General features: G+C 63.8%; 1 protein-coding gene across 2 annotated transcripts; it reads right to left on the bottom strand.

The window, feature by feature from the left end:
- Window positions 1–3,543: 3,543 nt before the first annotated feature.
- On the bottom strand, window positions 3,544–17,405 carry CEP131 (centrosomal protein 131). Of its 2 annotated transcripts, XM_062624334.1 has the most exons (27): window positions 17,372–17,401; window positions 16,280–16,478; window positions 15,678–15,763; window positions 15,443–15,557; window positions 14,941–15,059; window positions 14,548–14,661; window positions 14,281–14,448; window positions 13,840–13,957; window positions 12,999–13,115; window positions 11,931–12,099; window positions 11,690–11,790; window positions 11,410–11,589; window positions 10,456–10,647; window positions 10,172–10,309; window positions 9,709–9,834; window positions 9,493–9,609; window positions 8,271–8,300; window positions 7,135–7,237; window positions 6,712–6,913; window positions 6,371–6,478; window positions 6,099–6,216; window positions 5,853–5,927; window positions 5,624–5,766; window positions 5,278–5,455; window positions 5,001–5,197; window positions 3,857–3,917; window positions 3,544–3,759 (listed from the first exon to the last, which is right to left on the bottom strand). In XM_062624334.1, the coding sequence occupies exons 2-27, from the start codon at window positions 16,454–16,456 to the stop codon at window positions 3,685–3,687; spliced, it is 3,327 nt and encodes a 1,108-aa protein (XP_062480318.1). In that variant the 5' UTR covers window positions 16,457–16,478; window positions 17,372–17,401; the 3' UTR covers window positions 3,544–3,684. The 2 variants fall into 2 exon arrangements, with proteins under 2 accessions (XP_062480318.1, XP_062480319.1); XM_062624335.1 differs by lacking the exon at window positions 8,271–8,300 and having other exon boundaries at window positions 17,372–17,405.
- Window positions 17,406–17,830: the final 425 nt, after the last annotated feature.

Raw genomic sequence — 17,830 nt, 5'->3', positions numbered from 1 at the left:
GCTCCTCCTCCATGGCGGCCGCGGCGGCCCCGCGCCCCGTGCCCCGGGGAGGGGCCGCGCCGCCGCCGAGCAGCGGGATGGGGCGGGCGGGGGCGGCAGGTGGCGGAGCCGCAGCACCGGGACCCGCACCGGGACCCGCCCCCCGCGGGCACACGGAACCCGCCGGGACCCCCGCAACGGGACCGGGACCCTGCAATGGAGCCGGGACCCCCGAAGGGGGGGGGGGGGGGGTCCCCGCCCGGCCCCGCGGAGCTGTTCCGGTGCTGACCCGCCCCGGGCATCCCGGGACTGGGGCTGGGACTTGGGATGGGACCCAGCGAGGGTACCGGGGACAGAAGCGTCCAGCGGTGGAGCTGGACGGGACTCGGTGATGGCACCAAAGGCAGGGGACGGCTGGAGCTGGACGGGACCCAGTGACAGTACTGGGGATGGGAAGGGCAGCTGTGCCCCCCACACAGCCCCAGCACAGTCCCCCACACCCCAGGTGGACACCCCTCATCCCCACCACTGCACTTCAGCCCCTAAATCCAGCCCCGGGAGCCCATGGACTATGCAGGACCACACAGCCCGGCCTCGTGTGCTCGATGCCCCAGCCCCAGCACATGGGACTGCACCCTCCAGATCCAGGGTGCTCTAAAGATCAAACCCCCATCAGACACCCCACAAAGCTGCGGGGTCACAGTGGGATGATCCCATCCTATCCCCATCCCTGGGATGGTCCCTTCCCATCCCCATCCCTTAGACCCCATCTGGGAGCTGCCGCTGCAAGACACCCAGGCCAAGGGTTCAGCTCTTAGCCCCGGGCTCGCCTTCCCCACAGGGGGATTTCGTATTTAAAGCCAAATTTCTGTGTACACGATTAATTTTTCAGCAGGGCTGGAGCTCGCAGGGAACACCACGCGGCACATGTCACGTTGCCGCAAATAGACACAGGCCTGGAAGAATTACAGGCTGCTGGGAGAATAAACACGTTCCCAGGAGCCGGAGCCAGCTTCCTTCTCCCAAACCTCCATATTTCCCTGCTCCAGAGCAGCTCCGACCCTTCCCAGCACCCAAAGCAGCCAAGTGAACGTGGCACTGCCCCGGCACGGTGCCTGCTCGCTGCGGGTGGATCTGGGCTCTCTTGGAGCTGCGGTGGCATCAGCACAGCCAAGCCCCGCTCCTCATGTGGCTGAGCTGGCACCGGCTGAGTCACGGTGAGCCTGGGTGGCTGCGCAGAGCCCACACCAGCACCCATCCAACCAACCACCTTCAGCACCCGAGCACATGCAGCCGGTCCTGACTGCAGGAGGAGGATGAGCTCGAGGCCTTCCTGATGCTGGCCAGGAGCAGTGGTGGCTTTGGTGAGTGGTAAGGGATGAAAGGACCTGGCTGTTGTGGCTGGGGGTGGCAGGGAAGCTCCCCAGTGAGGCAGCACTGGTGCCCAGCATCCCATCCCACCTGGCATGCAGGAGCCCAGCACAACCCGTGTGAGTAGGAGAGGGGTGGAGGACAAAGTCAAGGCTGGAGTATGGATGGAGCTGGAGGATGAGGTAAGGGATGAGCTGATTCATGGGCCTGGGTGGGCACAACTCGGCTCCCCATCTCCACCGGTGCCCCAGGCATGGTCCCGCACACCCTGCTTGCCCAGGGGACAGCCCCGGTGCTCAGCCCCAGCAGCTGTTTGACGTAGCCAGGAGCAGGACGGAGCCCAACCCCACCACCTCCCCAGCCGCCCTCCTCACACCCAATTCCTGACATAGCTGTGAAAGAGAACATCCCAAAGCAGAGCTGAGCCCCAAAGCCCCAGCGCGGATCCCCCCAGGCATCACCCGGGGTGCAGCAGGGATGGTCCCAGCCCACCAGAGCCCAGAAGCACAACGTGGCTGCATCCCAGCACGTGCCGGGCCGGCGAGCAGCACCGCGTCCAGATTAGCAGGAGCGATTACCCCGCTCCGGCTTCCCGCTGCTCCGTCTGGGGCCGTGGTTAATCCTTCCCGGGGCAGACACCAGTTTGAGCCGCGATCTCTGTGCGGCGGCTGCCAAAAGGCCCCTTGAGCTCCTGACCTCCTTCCCGGGAGCCAAGGGGCTCCTCCGCTCATCCCGGGGCTGGGAACCAGGGTCCTTGACTGGGGCTCTTTAGCAGAGCCTGCTACAACCACAACAGCAAACAGCCCTTCTGAGTCCAGGGCTAGGGCTGGTGGCAGCCCCAGTGTGCGGGGACCCCGGCGCGGCAGCGGGGCGCAGGCATCCATCCGGTGAAAATCTGCATCCTGGTTATGCAACGGCACTGATTTATTCATGCCTGAACCGGGCACTGGCCTAGAAATTAGCCCGGGTGACGCTGGGGAGAGGCAGGGCTGGGAGGAGGCTGGAGGAGCGAGTCCCAGGGCCAGGCGTGTATGGCACAGCGGGGACCGCGCATGGGTGCTCACCCCACCGCCAGTGATGCCAGATGGGGCAGAGGGTGCTGCCATCCTCTATAGGGTCAACAGGGCACAAGCCCCCCCCAGGAGAGGCAGGGACGGGGTTCACCCCCTCTTCTCCCGCCCCACATTCCTCATGGTTAAACGAACGTAACCAGGGCAGCTTTGATTTCACGGCAGAGCCGGGGGCCGGGAGCAGGAGATGGCAGCAGAAGGCTCAGGGTGGCCCGAGCAGAGCTGGGAAGGGGCGGAGGACGGAAGCGGTGCTCAGGAAACGCTCGTTAGAAAGAGCAACAACAGCGGAACGAGCTCCGTGCCCGGCCTTTCCCGGGAAAAGGGGATGAGGGCTCCTCCCCTGCCGGGATGGCAGAGGGGGAAGCCACACCGGCACTGCACACGTTCCAGGAGGGAAAGGAGCTGAGCGGGCCCCCAAACACCCCTAACGTGGGCGTTCAGGGGTGAGCAGCACCCTGGGCTGACCCGCGGCCGCATCACCCCGTGCCAGGACAAATGCCAGCACCGGGAAGCAGCGAAGCTCCTCAGAAGCTTCCTGGGCTGACAACGGGTCCCTCCACCCCTCAGCCTGTGGCTCCAGGGGGAAGGGGGCTCTGGCAGCGCTGCCGTGGGGCGGGGGAAGGAGCCCGCAGCCCACCCCACATGGCCCAGCGGAGCGGATGGGAAAGACCCCGGGAGCGGGATGAGCAAACATCTGCTCCCCCCCGCGCCGAGCCCCAGCCTCCTCGGAGGGAACGGGCTGCGGAGGAGCAGCCGCACGCTCCCTGCCGAGAGGAAACAGATGCGGCCGGCCCGGCCCTGGTGCTTCCCCTCGCTGCCCCAGGCGATGAGAGACGGGCAGGTAGCAGAGGCTGCGGGACCACATCCTGCCCCGGCCCGGCTGGTGAAGGGTGCTGGCTGACAGCAGGATCCCAGCCTCAAAAACCCGGCGAGAGGAGGCTCCTGCCACGGGGAAGGGCTCGGGCTGCAGGAACAGAGGGAGGGAGGGAGGGTGGCACCATGAGGAAGAGCAGCTCATGCCCTGGCACTGCTACACATGGGAGGGACAAAGAAAGAGCAGTGCTGGATGCCAGCGGGGCAGAGGCTTCCCCTGTTCCCAGGGGACACAAAGCAAACCAACAGCTGTAGAAACCAGCACAGATTTATCTTGAGACCACAACCCCTGAACGCACGGAGGCTGCTGAGCACCCCGGCAGGGCCCACGGCACCAGCACCGGCACGGGGCTGCGGCAGAGGGAGGGCCCGGCCCCATGCACCCAAGCACTCAGTTGGGGGTCAGGAGCTGCTTGCGTTGCTGCTCCAGGAGGGCTTCCAGGCGCGTGGCTCGCTGCACGGCTGCCTGCAAGAGAGCAGGGAGAGCTCACAGCACCCAGGGCAGAGCTGCAGCACCCAGGGCAGAGCCGCAGCACCCAGGGCAGCACCAGCCCCGCACTCACCTCGTACTGCCTTCGAAGGCTGCTCACGCTCTCCTCCTTCCTCAGCACCGCTGTCTTCACCCTGAGCAGAGGCACACAGAGGGGCTGAGGAGCCCAGCACCAAGCATGGGCTGGCCCCATGCCCCAGAAGGGTGATTCCAGCACTGGGGAGCGCAGTCCCTCTCCTCCAGGCACTGCAGCAAGCCAAAGAGCAGCAGCCCCAGGGCTATTATACACTAGAAGCATCCTAACCCCCTTGGTGAGCACTGTGTAGTTTGGATGGAGTCAGCTATAGGAAGAAGGGGATATCAGCCTCACAGGAGTGAGTTAACAGCACCACAGGGAGGGGATTTGAAGTTTCTTCCCATTTCTCAAGGCCACGGTTGCTGCCTCATGGGTGGACTCTTCCCCCCAGCTCCCAGAGCATCAGGCTTTGCTTCAACCTTTGCCAGGCTGTACACAAGGGACGGGAGCAGAAAGGGGATCCTTGTTATCTCACGCTCAAGGTATGAGCCTGGCTCTCAGGGAGCAGGAATCCCTGAGCAGGATCCAGGAAAGCCAGCGAGCTCCATGTGCGCTCCAACAGCCTCCCTGCTCGAGCAGCTCTGCACAGACAGCGCAGGAGGGAGGGCTCTGCACCACGCAGGCACAGCTCCCGCAGGAGACATTGCACTTCCCCTTCCCATTCTCCTTTCACTTGCAAAATTCCTCCTCCGCAGGCAGACACCAGGGAAGAGGAAGCCTTATGTCAGTGCCTGACACGGAGCCCGGCTCCCAGCACCATCTCCACACTGAGCACAGGATGGAGCCGAGCACCACAGCCAACAGCCCGCAGCCCCAGGGCACTCTGGGGGTGCCTCAGCACCCCTGAACCTCTGCGGTACCCACAGCAAAACCCTGCAGGAGCTGACCATGAGCCTGGCTGCTTGCAGGGCCCCTGCTAAAGAACCACCCCAGAGCTGACCCCACTGGCCTCTCCCGCAGGGGCTCCTCGCACTGCTCCAGCTGCTGCGGCCTCAGGCACACGAGGGAGCAGCCCCGGGGCCAAGGCTGCCCCAGAGCAAGTCCCAGGGGGCAGAGGATTCGGGGTGGCTGAGCCGGCAGCGCGGGTGAGGCCCTGCTGCCCATCCTGCCCTGGAAGCCAGGCCTGAGGATGCAGCCCCACCTCCTGTGAACCTCCTCCAGCTCTTTGTCCTTCTCCTGCTCCAGCCTGTCCAGCTCCAGGCGCTGCCGGGTTCTCATCTCCGCCATCTCCGCCTTGAGCCGCTTGTTCTCCTCCTCCAGCCCCACGAGCCTGTCGCTGAATTCCTGCCGGATCACCTCGGCCAGGCTGCCCCGCTCCTGGGCCAGCTCGTCCCGCAGCTGCAGCAGGGGCAGAGGGGGCATGGAGGCACCGAGGGGGCAACGCAGGGGGACAGAGGCAGGCTCGGCTCCGCGCTCACCTTGCGGATCTCCTCCACCTCCTGCTCCTTGTGCTTCAGCAGCCCCTGCAGCCGGATGCTGTCCCCCTCCAGCTCTGCCAGCCGCCCCTTCAGCTCATTGCAGCGCTCCTGCAGCTTCCGCTCCGATCTCTCCAGCTCCTGGAGCTCCACCTCATACTTATCCCGGATCCTCTTAATCCTAATGGGAGGAAAACGCAGGCTCAGGCCGGTGCTGCCAGGAGCACCCCAGCCACCTCCATGGCTCACACCCCGAGAGATGCTGCGGGGACAGCAGGGGAAGGGCTCCCCCCGCCCCGAGGAGCTGGGGCACGGAGCTGGGGCACGCAGGCTCCCTGCTCCCTCTCACCGGTTCTCTGCTGCCCTCTCACACTCCTCCTTGGCCAAGGACGTGTCGGCCTCCAGGCGCCGGATCACCAGCTCGATCTCTTTGTCCCTCTCCTTTTTCACCTCCTCCCGCAGCTCCCGCTCCCGGGAGAGCAGCCAGGCTTCCTGGGAACAGGGACGGCAGACGCTGCCTCTATCCCTCTCAGAGCCCAAGGGTGGCACTGCTGGAGAAGGGCAGCCCTTGCCGTTACCTCCTTCTTCACGTAGCTCGCCTCCCAGGCCTGCTTCTCCATCTCCAGCCGGTCCTTCAGCTCCTTCACTTCTGCCTATGGAGAGACAAGAAGAGCTCAGCCTGGAGCAGCCCCAGCACCATCCCGGTGTGGATGGGGGGAGCTCAGGGGTGCCAGCACGGGTCACCACAGCCCTGTGCTGGGGGTTGGACTGCTCACACCCAGGAAGAGCAAATCCAGGGCCCAGAGGTGAGGGGAAAACCAGACCTGGTGCCGCCTCTCCTGCTCCTCCTTCTCCTTGGCATACTCCTCCTTCAGCGCCCTGCTGAGGGCCGAGCTGCTGGCCTCCAGCTGCTGCCGCAGCTCCTCCACCTCTGCTCTCTGCCTGCCCACACACAGACACAGCTCCCAACATCTGCAGCTCCAATGCCTGCAGCAGCCCAGCCTCACAGCCCCCTCCTCAGGCTGCTCCCCATGGCCACCCTCAAGCCCAGCCCTCTTCCCACCAGGACAAACCCAGCTCTCTCCATCCCTCTCACCTGGCTGCTTGCTGGCTGAGCCGCTCCCTCTCCTCAGCCACCTCTGCATAGAGCCGGCGCCGCTGCTGCTGCAGGGCCTGCTCCTCCTGCTCCAGCTGCTGCTCACATCTGTGGGGCAGAGCAGCCTCAGGGGTGGGCCTGGCTTTGGGCATTCACTCGCTCCCCACCTTGCCCCATCCCATCCCTTCCACAGCCGACCAGGAGCCGCTCTGATGCTGGAGGATGCCCCTGGGTCCCACCTGGGGAGAAAGGGGCTGCTCCCCTTGGGTATGAACTGCTGCCAACAGCAGGAGCACGGCTGCCGGAGCCCAGCCGCCCCAAGCCCCGCCGCAGGGACCCACCTCTGCCGGGCGCGCTCCCGCTCCCGCAGGCTCTCCTCCTCCTTCTCCCTCTCCAGCAGCCCCCGCAGCTCCTCTGCCTGCCGGCCGTAGCGCTGGGCCGCCCGCTGGTCCGACTGCAGCAGCTCGGCCTCGTGCAGCAGCTTCAGCTTCCGGATGTCCTGCTTGTGCTTGGCGATGAGCTTCTGGATCTCCGGCTCCAGCCCTGCGGCAGCGGGAGCCACGGTTACTGCTCAGGGCTGTCCCGAGCCCATCACCAGGGCCCTTGGCCAGCCGGGGAGCAGGCTGCGAGCATCAGCTCAGCAAAGAGGGGCTGGTGAAAGACGAGGATGGGCACGCGTGGGTTTCCCTTGCCCTCTGCAGGCACGGATGTGACTGCACTCCGGCAGCAGCCCCGCTCCAGCCAGCGAGGGAACGTGCTCGAACCTTTCACAGTGATCTCTTTGATCTTCTTGGTTTTCTCATCAATCCACTTCTCCCGCCGGATCTTCTCGGTTGCGCTCATCAGCTCCTTCAGCTTCTTGAGCTCCTGTTTGGAAGCACAGGAGAAAACATCAGTGACAAGCCGGGGGAGGAGAGCCCGGTTAGCGAGGAGGAGGTTGCAGGCAGGAGCAGGCAGCCGGAGCCGCGCAGAAGGGCCAGGCACGTTCTCCCAGTCCAGAGAAGCAGCCGTAAGCTCTCCCCGTGCCTTCTCCCGTCGTGGGACGGGGCTGCTGCTGCCACAGACCTTGGGCATGGGGGAAAAAGAGCAAAACCCCTGGGAAAGCAGAGGCTGGCCAAGATATGAGAGCACCTACGGAGAGGAGAGGAGAATGTGGGGCTGCTGACAGGCCCTGTGTGCAGGGCATGGGGCTGTGAGCAGACACAGGGTCACGGGTGAAGATGCTTTCTCCTCCAGCCTTCCCTCTCCCTGGCATGGAAGCCCCTCTGAGAGCGGAACAGACAGACAGGGACCCCCAACCCCATGGTACCACCACAGACCAAGCTCCTGCATGACCCAAAGGCTGCACTTCCTCCTCCTCTGCCTGCATTTACCTCCTCAGCTCTCCTCTCCAGCAGAAAAGCTGGAGGAACACCCAAGCCCTGCTGCCCACAGAGCTCTTCCCCAATGCTCCCATCAGCAAAAGCCAGTCAAAGCACTCAACCACGTATTTCTGTGCTGGGGTTCCTAGTGAGGGAGGCCAATGGGAGCACCAGCCTGGCCGGAGACGGCTCTGTTTCAGCATGGGTAGGTGATGTCTGCACGCAGGACATGGGACACGCCACAGCTCTGGGACACCCAGGAGCTCGTAACCTGGCCACGGTGCAGAGAGGAGCAGGAAATAGCAGGGGGGTGCCCATTAGGGGGAAAAAAGGGCAGGAAATGAGCACAGGAAGACTGGGACAGCCTGAAGGCAGCAGCTGAGCACGGGGCCTGAGGAGATGGGGCTCCTGCATGGACTGACCCTGCTGCTGAGTGCGGAGCTCCCAGCTCAGCCCTGCTGCCTGCAGGCACCTGCGGAGCTGGAGTGGGTCAGGGAGGGAGAGCGGAAGCACAAAACCACAGCAAAGACCACATTTACCTGGGAAAAGGGGCCCAAAGTGCGCCAGACCTGGGGAGAAAGAAAGGAGGGGATGGAGAGAGAAGGGGAACCACAGAGGCATGGGGGAGAGGGGAGATGGCAGAGAGGCAAAGCCAAGCAGCCAGGTGTATGAGAGAGCCACGGGCAGGGCGGATGAGGGGCAGGGAGCCCATGCATGGTCAGGAGCCTGCTCTGGTGACCAGGGGACCCTTACAGGAACAAACATCCCCACCATGCAGAGGAGGCAGGGAGCCACATGGCAGAGCCAGGAACAGGGACAATGAAGGGGCCACAGAGCAGAGAGGGGTCCTGGGCTGCTCCCAGCCCTGCTGTGAATGGGAGTGAGAGGGAATGAGGCACCTCCTCAGCCCCACACAGGCTGCAGCAGCAAAACCAGCCCTGACTAGCTGTGGGAAGGGGGCCCTTCAGGCACCCAGCACACTGTGCTGGCTTCTAACCCCTGCCTGGGCTCAGCAGGGCCAAGCGAGCCCTGGCTGTGTTTGCACGAGTGTGTCTCTGAACAGGCTCAGACCAATGCAAACACTCCACAGCCCCGGGCATGAGCTCTGCTGCAAGGCCAAGAGGGAGCAGGGCAGCAGAGCCAGGATGAGCCCAGGGCTGAGCTGGGAGCCAGAGGTGCTGCCTCCCTGCCAGGGCACAGGGCGAGCTGAGCTGTGTCTGTGGGAGCTCTCTGCATGCTCCCCAGCGTGGGAGCTGGTCAGGGAACAGCCCAGCAAACCCACAGAGCGCTGTGACTACTGCTTGTACACCCCATGTCCCCTTATCCCCATTTAGCTCCGAGAGCATCCCTGTTCCCAGCTGAGGAGGATGCAGACAGAGGTACAAATTCCTCTGGGGAATCGGGTTTGTGGCAGCGCCTGCTTCCACCCCTGCCAAAGTGAGGTGCCCGGAGCAACCCCCAGCCAGGAGGGAGCTCTGCCCACAGCAGGATGGGTGGGAAGGGTCTTCCCAAGCAGAGCCCCTGGGAGCCAGCACTGCCTCCCAGTCCCATGCGTCTGGCTCTGGGTGGCAGAAGACAGCGGCCTCCTGGGGAGCCAAGGGAGAGCTCTGTGGGTGCCACAGACCTTCTGTGCACAGAGAAGGGCTCCCCAGAACAACGGGACCCCAACAAGGGGGGACAGACCCCACTTGAGCAAAACCAACCGACTCTGGCCATGGCACATCTCCTCTCCCTGCTCCCCCCCCTTCCCCATCCCCTCACCAGCTCGTGCTGCTCCTGCATCTGGGTGATCTTCTTGCCGTACTTCTGGTCCACTTGTTTCAGCTCAGCTACCACGGCCTCACACTTCTCACTCAGCACCTTCTTATCTTCGATGAGCTGCCCGGGGGAAGAAAAGGCACCAGCAGGGGGGCAGGGTAGGAGCCACCTCAGCTTCTGGCTCCAGAAGTGCAACTCTGAGTTGGGATGAAGGATTACCTGGTCGATGAAGGCCAGGTGCCTCTGGATAGCTGCCTCATACTGTTCCCTCTGCAGCCTGAGCTGGTGGCCAAGATCCTTCTCGGTCTGTTTGACGTGCTGGACACTCAGTTCCCTCTGCTGAGCCTTTTGGATGTAAGGAAGGAAGAGCCACAAGACATTAGAAGGAGACGTTACACCTACCCCACGTGCACAGAAGGTATCTCTTGAACCTGGAAGGCACTGCTGGGCCAGAACAAGGAGGAACGGAGCTAAATCAAAGTGTGGCACTCACACCTCCTGCCTGCTGTCAGCAGGAACTCCAAACCCCCAGGGGACAGAGGAGCAGGGAGCTCAGCCCAGGAGCACTGCACTGCTTCACCGGGGACACACGGGGGAAGCCCTGATCTTGTGCTCTGAAGCAATACGTGCTGAGGGCTCCGAGGCCTCGCCCCCAGGAAGCGAGCAGCCGTGGCTCACGCACCAGGGCGGTCTGCAGCAGGCTGATGGCTCGCTTCTTCTCCTCCACTTCCAGCTTCAGCCTCATGATGGAGCTGGTGACCTCCGTGGCAACAGCCGAAGCCTGCTCCAAGTGAGCCAGATCCTCCTCCGAGAGGAGACCCTGCCACAGCGAGCAAAGGGATTAAATCACGGTGGGCATCACCTGGAACCAGGACAAGGAGGCAGGAGATTCCCCCCCCCCCCCCGCCCCCCAACCAGGGTCCTGACCCCCATCCAACACAGATGGGCTCTTGCTCCTGTGCTCACCTCCCGCTGCGTGGCCGAGGCAGCCGACCGGGGCCTCTCCTGCTCCGACTTCTCCATCTCATCCAGGAAGCTGATGATGCTTTGGAGCTTGGCCTCCGAGAGCAGGGCCCCATCCTCGGGGACCCCCGGGGAGTGGTTCAGCTTCCCAAACTTCTCCAGGTTATCCGCAGTCAGGGAATTGGAGCCGGGCTCCTGCTGGGCAGACACAGCTCCAAATGAGCGCCTGGGGGAAGCTTGGCACAAGAGCTGCTGGCTCTTCCCAGGCCTCCCACTGCACCCCAGTAACCAGCCCTACCCCCTGTGCTAACCCCAGTCCCATCACAGCCCTCGCATGGGTTTGCATCTCCTTGTAAAGACCCAAGCCCTGGCTGCACAAAACTGAACCCCTCCAGCACCTTCAAACCCCTCCAGCACCTTCAAACCCCCCCAGCACCTTCAAACCCCCCCCATCACCTTCAAACCCCCCCAGCACCTTCAAACCCCTCCACCACCTTCAAACCCCCCCAGCACCTTCAAACCCCCCCCAGCACCTTCAAACCCCCCCAGCACCTTCAAACCCCCCCCAGCACCTTCAAACCCCCCCAGCACCTTCAAACCCCTCCAGCACCTTCAAACCCCCCCCCAGCACCTTCAAACCCCCCCAGCACCTTCAAACCCCCCCCAGCACCTTCAAACCCCCCCCAGCACCTTCAAACCCCCCCCAGCACCTTCAAACCCCCCCAGCACCTTCAAACCCCCCCCAGCACCTTCAAACCCCTCCACCACCTTCAAACCCCCCCAGCACCTTCAAACCCCCCCAGCACCTTCAAACCCCTCCAGCACCTTCTCTGGCTGTGTTTCTCCCCCTCCACCACACAGCAGTGCTGGAGGAGGCAGCCCATGGGGGAGCCTGCCCTCAGCAGGCAGCCGTTGGTGCCCAGGGGTGGATGTAACCAGGCTGAGCCCGCTGCTCACCCCATCTATCCAGGCATATCTGTCCTTCTTGAAGAGCTTCGGTGGGGGCAGCAGCTCAGGCTCTTCCTCCAACAGCCTGAGCGTGTCCAGCAGCTCATTGAGAGTGACTTTGGACTGAGACCTGCTGGCAGCAGTCACCGTCTCCAGGTCATCTCCACCCATCTCCCTGGAGCTCGCATCCTGGGGACAGGACACCACCTTGCAGTGAGTTTGCTGGACCTTTCTAGAAGTCAATGGAGGCTCCAAAGCTGCCCCAGCAGAAAGGCTCGTCCAGACCCACCTGCACCTTCTCCTCTGCCCCTGGATCCTGCGAGGGCACAGAGCCAGGGTCTGTGGGGCCGCTTTCTTCTGGCTCTGCAGCTCCTGGATGGAAATTGGCCCCTGCAGGAACCAGAGTGTTCTCAGGCCCTTGCAACACGCAGCCCCTTCAAAGCAGCTCCTGGAGAGCTGCTCCTCCATCCTCCTCTCCCCTCACATCACACACGGCTCCAGAGCATCCGAGACCTGCAGCAGGGACTCACCAGCATTGTTGGCTTTGGTGACACTGCTGGCTGGGCTGACGTTCCTTGCAGAAGCAGGCTTGGCTGCCTTCTTCTTTGCCACCCTTCTGCTCTCCTTCACCAGAGCAAGCTCTTCTTCTGCCAAGCACTTTGCATCCAAAGCCTTCTGGGCCCTTTTCTGGTGCAGCTCCTGCAGGGACACACAAGCCATCAGCGTCCTGCCCAGCCCAGGCTGTGCTTTGACACGTACCTATAAGTGCTAGCAAGCGAGAAGCAACAACCCACCCGGTTGCTGTGAAGGGTTAACAAGGACAGCTCTATGGAAGGGAGAGCACAGGAACAACAGAAGAGCTCTGCTCTTCAGGGCTCTCAGCTCCACATGCGCACAAGGGCTCTCACATGCCCCTGCTCAGGGACCTCTCCTGCTCCGTGAGAGCCTCCACATCCCGAGGGCCAAGCACTGCACGGCCCAGCGCTGCCGCAGGGCCCCAGGGGCTGCCCCAGCCCAGCCTTGGGAAGTCCCTGCAGGCACAAGCACGTGTGTGCGAGGCTGCTGGAGCCCTCTGCTCTCCTCCAGCTGCTCGGCGGCTCCCCACGGCCCCACTGAAAGGCGATTCCATTTAGGGCAAAGAGAAACCGGGGTCTGAAACATCTTCAGCTGCACACACGGAACAGCGCAAGGGCCGTGCCAGCCCCTCCTCTGCGCCCCAGCAGCACCAGCCCTGGGGTGGCGAGGGGCTCCCCACCAAGAGCACGGAGCAGGCTCAGCCCACCCTGGAGGGACCCCGCTCCCGAGGAGCATCCCTTCCCCAGCTGCTCCAAGGGGTTGCAGTCCCAGTGTCCCCGTTTCACAGGGTCACCCTTTCCCCCGGAAGCTAGAGGGAAAGCAGCGCGCTGCGGATGAGCTGCCAAGGCTTGGCAGGAGCACGGCGAGGCGAGCACCTCCGTCTCCACAGGGAGCACTCCATTCCCGAGGCTGGCTCTAATCCTGCTTTGTGCTAAGCACACAGGGATGCGGGGCCGGGGCCCTCGCGCTGCCTCGCCAACAAACAGTGCCCTGCGGCCACGGGGTCCTCGCCTCGTCCCTACCTGGATGGCAGCGCGGCGGGCCAGGCGCGCCTTCTCCTCTCGGATCTGCCGGCGCTCCTCGTCCTTCCTCTGCTGCAAATCCAGGATATTCCCTTCCTCCATGTGCTGCTGCCTTCCCTTCCAGAGAAGGGGGGCACAAACCGTTACCACCGCCCACAGCAGAGGAGCGGGGAAGGGCCCGATGCACCCGAGGTCACCCCACATCCAGGCTTCCCATCGCCACAGCCTTCCCCTCCACGCAGGTGAAGAGCCCTCAGGAAAGCTTTGCTTTAGAGCAGCTTATTTTCTATAGATACTAAATGCAATTATTAGTCATCTGGGTCTGAAACTATGGAGGAGACAAGGCCTAAAAATAGACTCTCACATGCAAGAGCTACAGAACTTTTTCGGTATTGGGATAAATAATTAAACACAAATAGCTGCGGATGAGGTGTCACTCCCGAAGGAGCCAACGGGTTCCTGGATCACTGGGATGAGCCCAGACAGGGCTTCCCTCCTCTGGCCACCCGAGGCAATGAGAGTTCAGCACATTTGGGCTGCTGGTGCCAAGCACCTGCCTGCTTGTGGCTGCGGGAGCTGCAGAATGGGGCCGTGTGGTGCTGAGCCCGGCCTGAGCGACCCATGGAGCCAAACCCGGGCTGTGCCCTAAAGCACCAGCGCATCTCTGCAGGGACAGGACCCCCCTGGCTCTCTGGTCTGCGAGGGGCTGGCTACAGGCAAAGCCAAACCCCTCATCCGGATGGCTCAGGTCTCCGATGGAGGGACTGAGAGCCCCCAGCAGTGAGGCGAGGGGCCACGGGTGTCAGCAGGGTCCATGCTGTACGGATCAGACAGGACTCACCTCCCTTTGGGAAGCCAGCAACCGCCCCAGCGCCGCGGCTGCCGCCCTGTGCCGCTGCGAGTGGCGCCGGTACCAGCGCTGGATGGTGACAGCAGCCAGGTTCACCTGCTCGATGAACCTGTGGGGAGGAGGAGGCTCAGCACAGCCCCACGTCCTGCTTGGCATCAGCCACCCGTGCTGCTGCGGCACAGCGCGGCTGCTCACCCACAGCACCGGGACTTCTGCCCCAACAACACGGACTGACGTGGGGGAGGCAGGAATTGTGCCTTGGATGACAAGGCTCAACGAGCAGGGATGGGGAGGGGAAAGCAGCCCCTGCACCTGCTCTCAGAGGGACCCTTCCTGAACCTGACGCCCCACAGGGCACGAACAAACCAGCTCCAGCTCCCCTGGGGCTCGCCCTCCTGCCTGTTCCCAGGCCACGCGCCGGCTCTGCCTCACCTCTCTGCCTCCTCCTCGGTCACCTCCTTCCTCCGGGGCAGGCTGCTGCTGCTGCTGCTGCTGCTGTTGTTGTTGTTGCGGGTCATGATGTTGTTGCTGGAGAAATTCTTCTGCGACTTCACGAAGCTGCTTTCCCCATCCTCGTTGGAGGTCGCTTTGACAACATTGCTACGGCAGAACACAAAGTGACTTGGCTCCATCCTGCCCCATCCCACGGCACACCTGCACGTCAGCGCAGCCTCCCAGCCAGGACCCCGCCGCACTTACTTGAGGGAGCTGGGTGCCTGGTTGGAGCTCTTGGGCGCAGGGCCCTTCTCCGTAGTGGAGTAGTTGTTGTGCACCATGGTGGTGACACAGTTGCCCATCGCGCCCTTGTTGCTCCTGTTGTGGAGAGCAGAAGAGGAGTTCGGACTTGCTGGATCCGAAGGGAACATCGTGCACTAGCAATGGATGCTCCCTCCACTGTAACCCCCAACCCACCCGTGACCATCTGGGGCATCTCCCAGGGTGAGGAGCAGGCTCTCCAGGGCTCACTACTTGGTAGCCGTTACCTGATGCCCGGACAGACACAGCCCAAGCGGACCCAAAAGCCGGCTCTTTGGGCTGTTTCACACACAGCCTTGGCTCAAGCCTCCTGTCCCCAAAGGGTCCCTCTCTTACCTGTTGTTTGCAGTGAAGTTGGCTGCCAGGAGCATGCTGGCCTCTTTCCTCCTCATGCCTGCTGGTGGCTCAATGCTGCGGGCACCGGAGGGGCCTGGGAACGCTCGTGGTTGATCATCCTGCATGGAGCCAGCAGGAGGTAAGTGCAGGCAAAGCACCAGCCCCATGTCCTGAAACTCTTCCTCCCTCACAGCCCACTTTCTCCCCACAAAAGAAACCTCCATTCCAAGCACAGCAGCCTCGAGGCTTTGCCTCCCTCTGCCAGAAGCATGGAGGTGATGGGACAAAGGCCCTGGGGCAGAGCAAGGCCAGCACAGGCTGGAGCACTTTGGCCATTCAAACAGTGCCAGCTTTGAGTGCAGGCTGAGGAAGGAGCAGCCTGGCCACCATGGATGGACCACCCTATCCTTGGGTCTAGGGGAACCCTCCCACTCCTCCACCAAAGCAAAGCAAAGCAAAGCAGCTCCCAGGTGAGCAGAGCTGCTGCAGCCACCGTCCTCACCAAGATGTTCCACGTGGTTCTCTTCTCCGGGCAGGTTTTGCTCACGCTCGACCCTTTCCTTCTGCCCCCAGAACTGCCCTCGAGGAAGGTCAGGAAGTCTCCTGCCTGCTCGGAGCTTCAGCACGAAGCCAGGGAAGGCAGGGAGGAGAGAACACGTGTTCTGCAGTGAATGCCGCACGCAGACACGCAGCGACAGGACGGGGCTCTCATCCTGCACAGGGTCACCCACCGGTACCTGCGCGCGCTGTTCACCCGCTGGTTGACCTGCGTGGTGCTGTTGGACCTCCGGAGGTTGTTCATTGCCCGGGACCCTGCATCTTCCTGCGGAGGAGAGAGCTGAGCTCAGCAGCCCCGCTGCGAGTCAGGCATCCTGAAACGGCGCTGGGGTAGCGCTGCCCTTCGCGCAGCCCCGACACGATGCTCTGGTACCCCCAACCTCAGCCGGAGGCAGAGAGCAAGGCCACCTCGCTCCCTCGCGGGGAGCCTGCAGCATCCCCCAGAAGAGGCCAGGAACATGGGAATCCCCAGAAGGAAATCAGTGCAGGGAGGTGAAAGGCAAAGGGAAAAGAGTGAAGCCTGATGCTTCCCTACTTGCTCTTTTGCACGCATTAAATCACTGAGAAGAGACCCAATGAGCAGCTTATTGTTGAGGGTGACCAGATCTGCAGTTCTCCCCTCCCAAAGCTCTCCATGAACACACGGATGTGCTACACGCTTCCAAGGGAAGCCAGGACCCCCCCCATTGCCACCCCCCAGCCCCATCTCAGCCCAGCTGCAGGCAGAGCAGCACCCATGGAGGCAGCCGGGGCCCGTGCTGCGGGGGGATGAAGGCCTCACCGGAGCGTTCCTCTTGGCTTTGCTGTCGGCAGTGACCGAGATGGAGCGCGCCATGGGCTTGGCAGGGGACGCGCTGCCGGGACGCCGCGACACGGGCGCGGGGAAGCCGGTGAGGCTCAGATCCACGCCGGCAGCACCAGCGCCCTGGCAGGAGGAGCTGCTGCGAGCGCTCTTCATGCTCCGGCAGGAGGAAGGAGCCCTGGAAGCAAAGCACAGAGGCAGGAGTGAAGGTGTGGGGCGAGCACCCAGCCCCGCGCCGCGCTCCCCGCTGCCCTAACTGCTTCCAAAGGGGACAGAACACCTCCCTCTGCGTTCCCACTCGCCAGAGAGCCCCGAGCACAGGCCTGGGGAGGCTCCTGATGAGCTCCGCACCGCTCTGACCCCGCACCCGCCTGTCCCTGGGCCAGCAGGATGAGTACAAGGACAAAAGCCGCGCTGCCCACCCCGGGCTCCTTCACTCCATCCAGAGCACGGCTGCAGGAGGATGAGTCCAGAGCATCCTCTCCTGCTTAAGGCCGGGCTCAGCTGCCCCAGTGCCCTGCACCGCGCGGGGATGCTGGGCAAGCATCGTCCTGGGGGGCTCCTTCCCGCACGGAACGCTCCCAGCCTCTGCCACGAAGCCGTCCAGAAGCAGCCATAGGGAGAGCCGAGCCCTCCCCAGCTCCGCCCGCAGCACGCTCACGGCTTCACCCCATTGCCCCCCTCCGACCAGCGGCCGTCCCCGTCCCCATCCCCATCCCCATCCCCATCCCCTCCGGGTGCTGCCAGCGGAGTCCCCCCCCCGCCTCGGCGGCCCTGGCAATGCCGCGGGCTCCAGCAACGCCGGTAAACAAAAGGCTCCCGATGCAAACCGCCGGCACAGAGGGCTCCAGCGCAGAGCCCAGCCCCGGACACCCGGGACCCCAAGGATCCAGGCCCCAAGCCGAGGCCCCCACAGCCCCCAGCGCCCACGACCCCCAGCGCCCCGGCCGCACACAGCAGAGGCCCCACGGCCGAGGGGCTCCACGCAGCGAAGAGGACCCGGAGGAGGAGGAGGAGGGCCCGGAGCCGGAGCCGCACCCGAGGCTCGCCCGCTCCCGGCCCCCGCCGTACCCGGAGCCCCCGCTCAGAGCAGGCCCCGGCCCCGGCCCCGGCCCCGCACCCGCTCCTGCCGCTGCCACGCGCCCCGCCCCCGCCATTGAGGGGCGGTGGAGGGAGGAGGCAGCCAATGGGAAGAAAGGGGCGGGGCGAAAAGGAGAGTGGGGATAGGCTGAGGAGGAAAAAGGGGCGGGAGGAGGGTGGGGCGATGAGGCGTGGCCTGAAGGAGGGAGGCGTGACCTAGCAAGAGCGAGCCAATGTGATTAGGCGAGGGGCGGGGCTTATGCGAGAAGGGCGGAGCTTGCCCCTTGCTGCATGGGGGCAGAGGCAGCTGTGGGGCAGGGGCCCCATGGGGCAGAAGGAAGCTCGGGTCAGGCTGCAGCAACGGCGCAAGAAGTCACGAGCTCCCAGAGCCAAGTGTGGGGTTTATTGGTGGGTCCCGGCCCCACTGCATCGGTGCCTTCTCCCACCCCA

Source organism: Pezoporus occidentalis, unplaced genomic scaffold (assembly GCF_034315485.1).
Source record: "Pezoporus occidentalis ecotype Australia unplaced genomic scaffold, CSIRO_AGI_Poc_V1 ctg266, whole genome shotgun sequence".
Lineage (NCBI taxonomy): Eukaryota > Metazoa > Chordata > Aves > Psittaciformes > Psittacidae > Pezoporus > Pezoporus occidentalis.
Note: the sequence above shows the minus strand (reverse complement) of the source record. Positions and strands in the feature narration are given on the sequence as shown.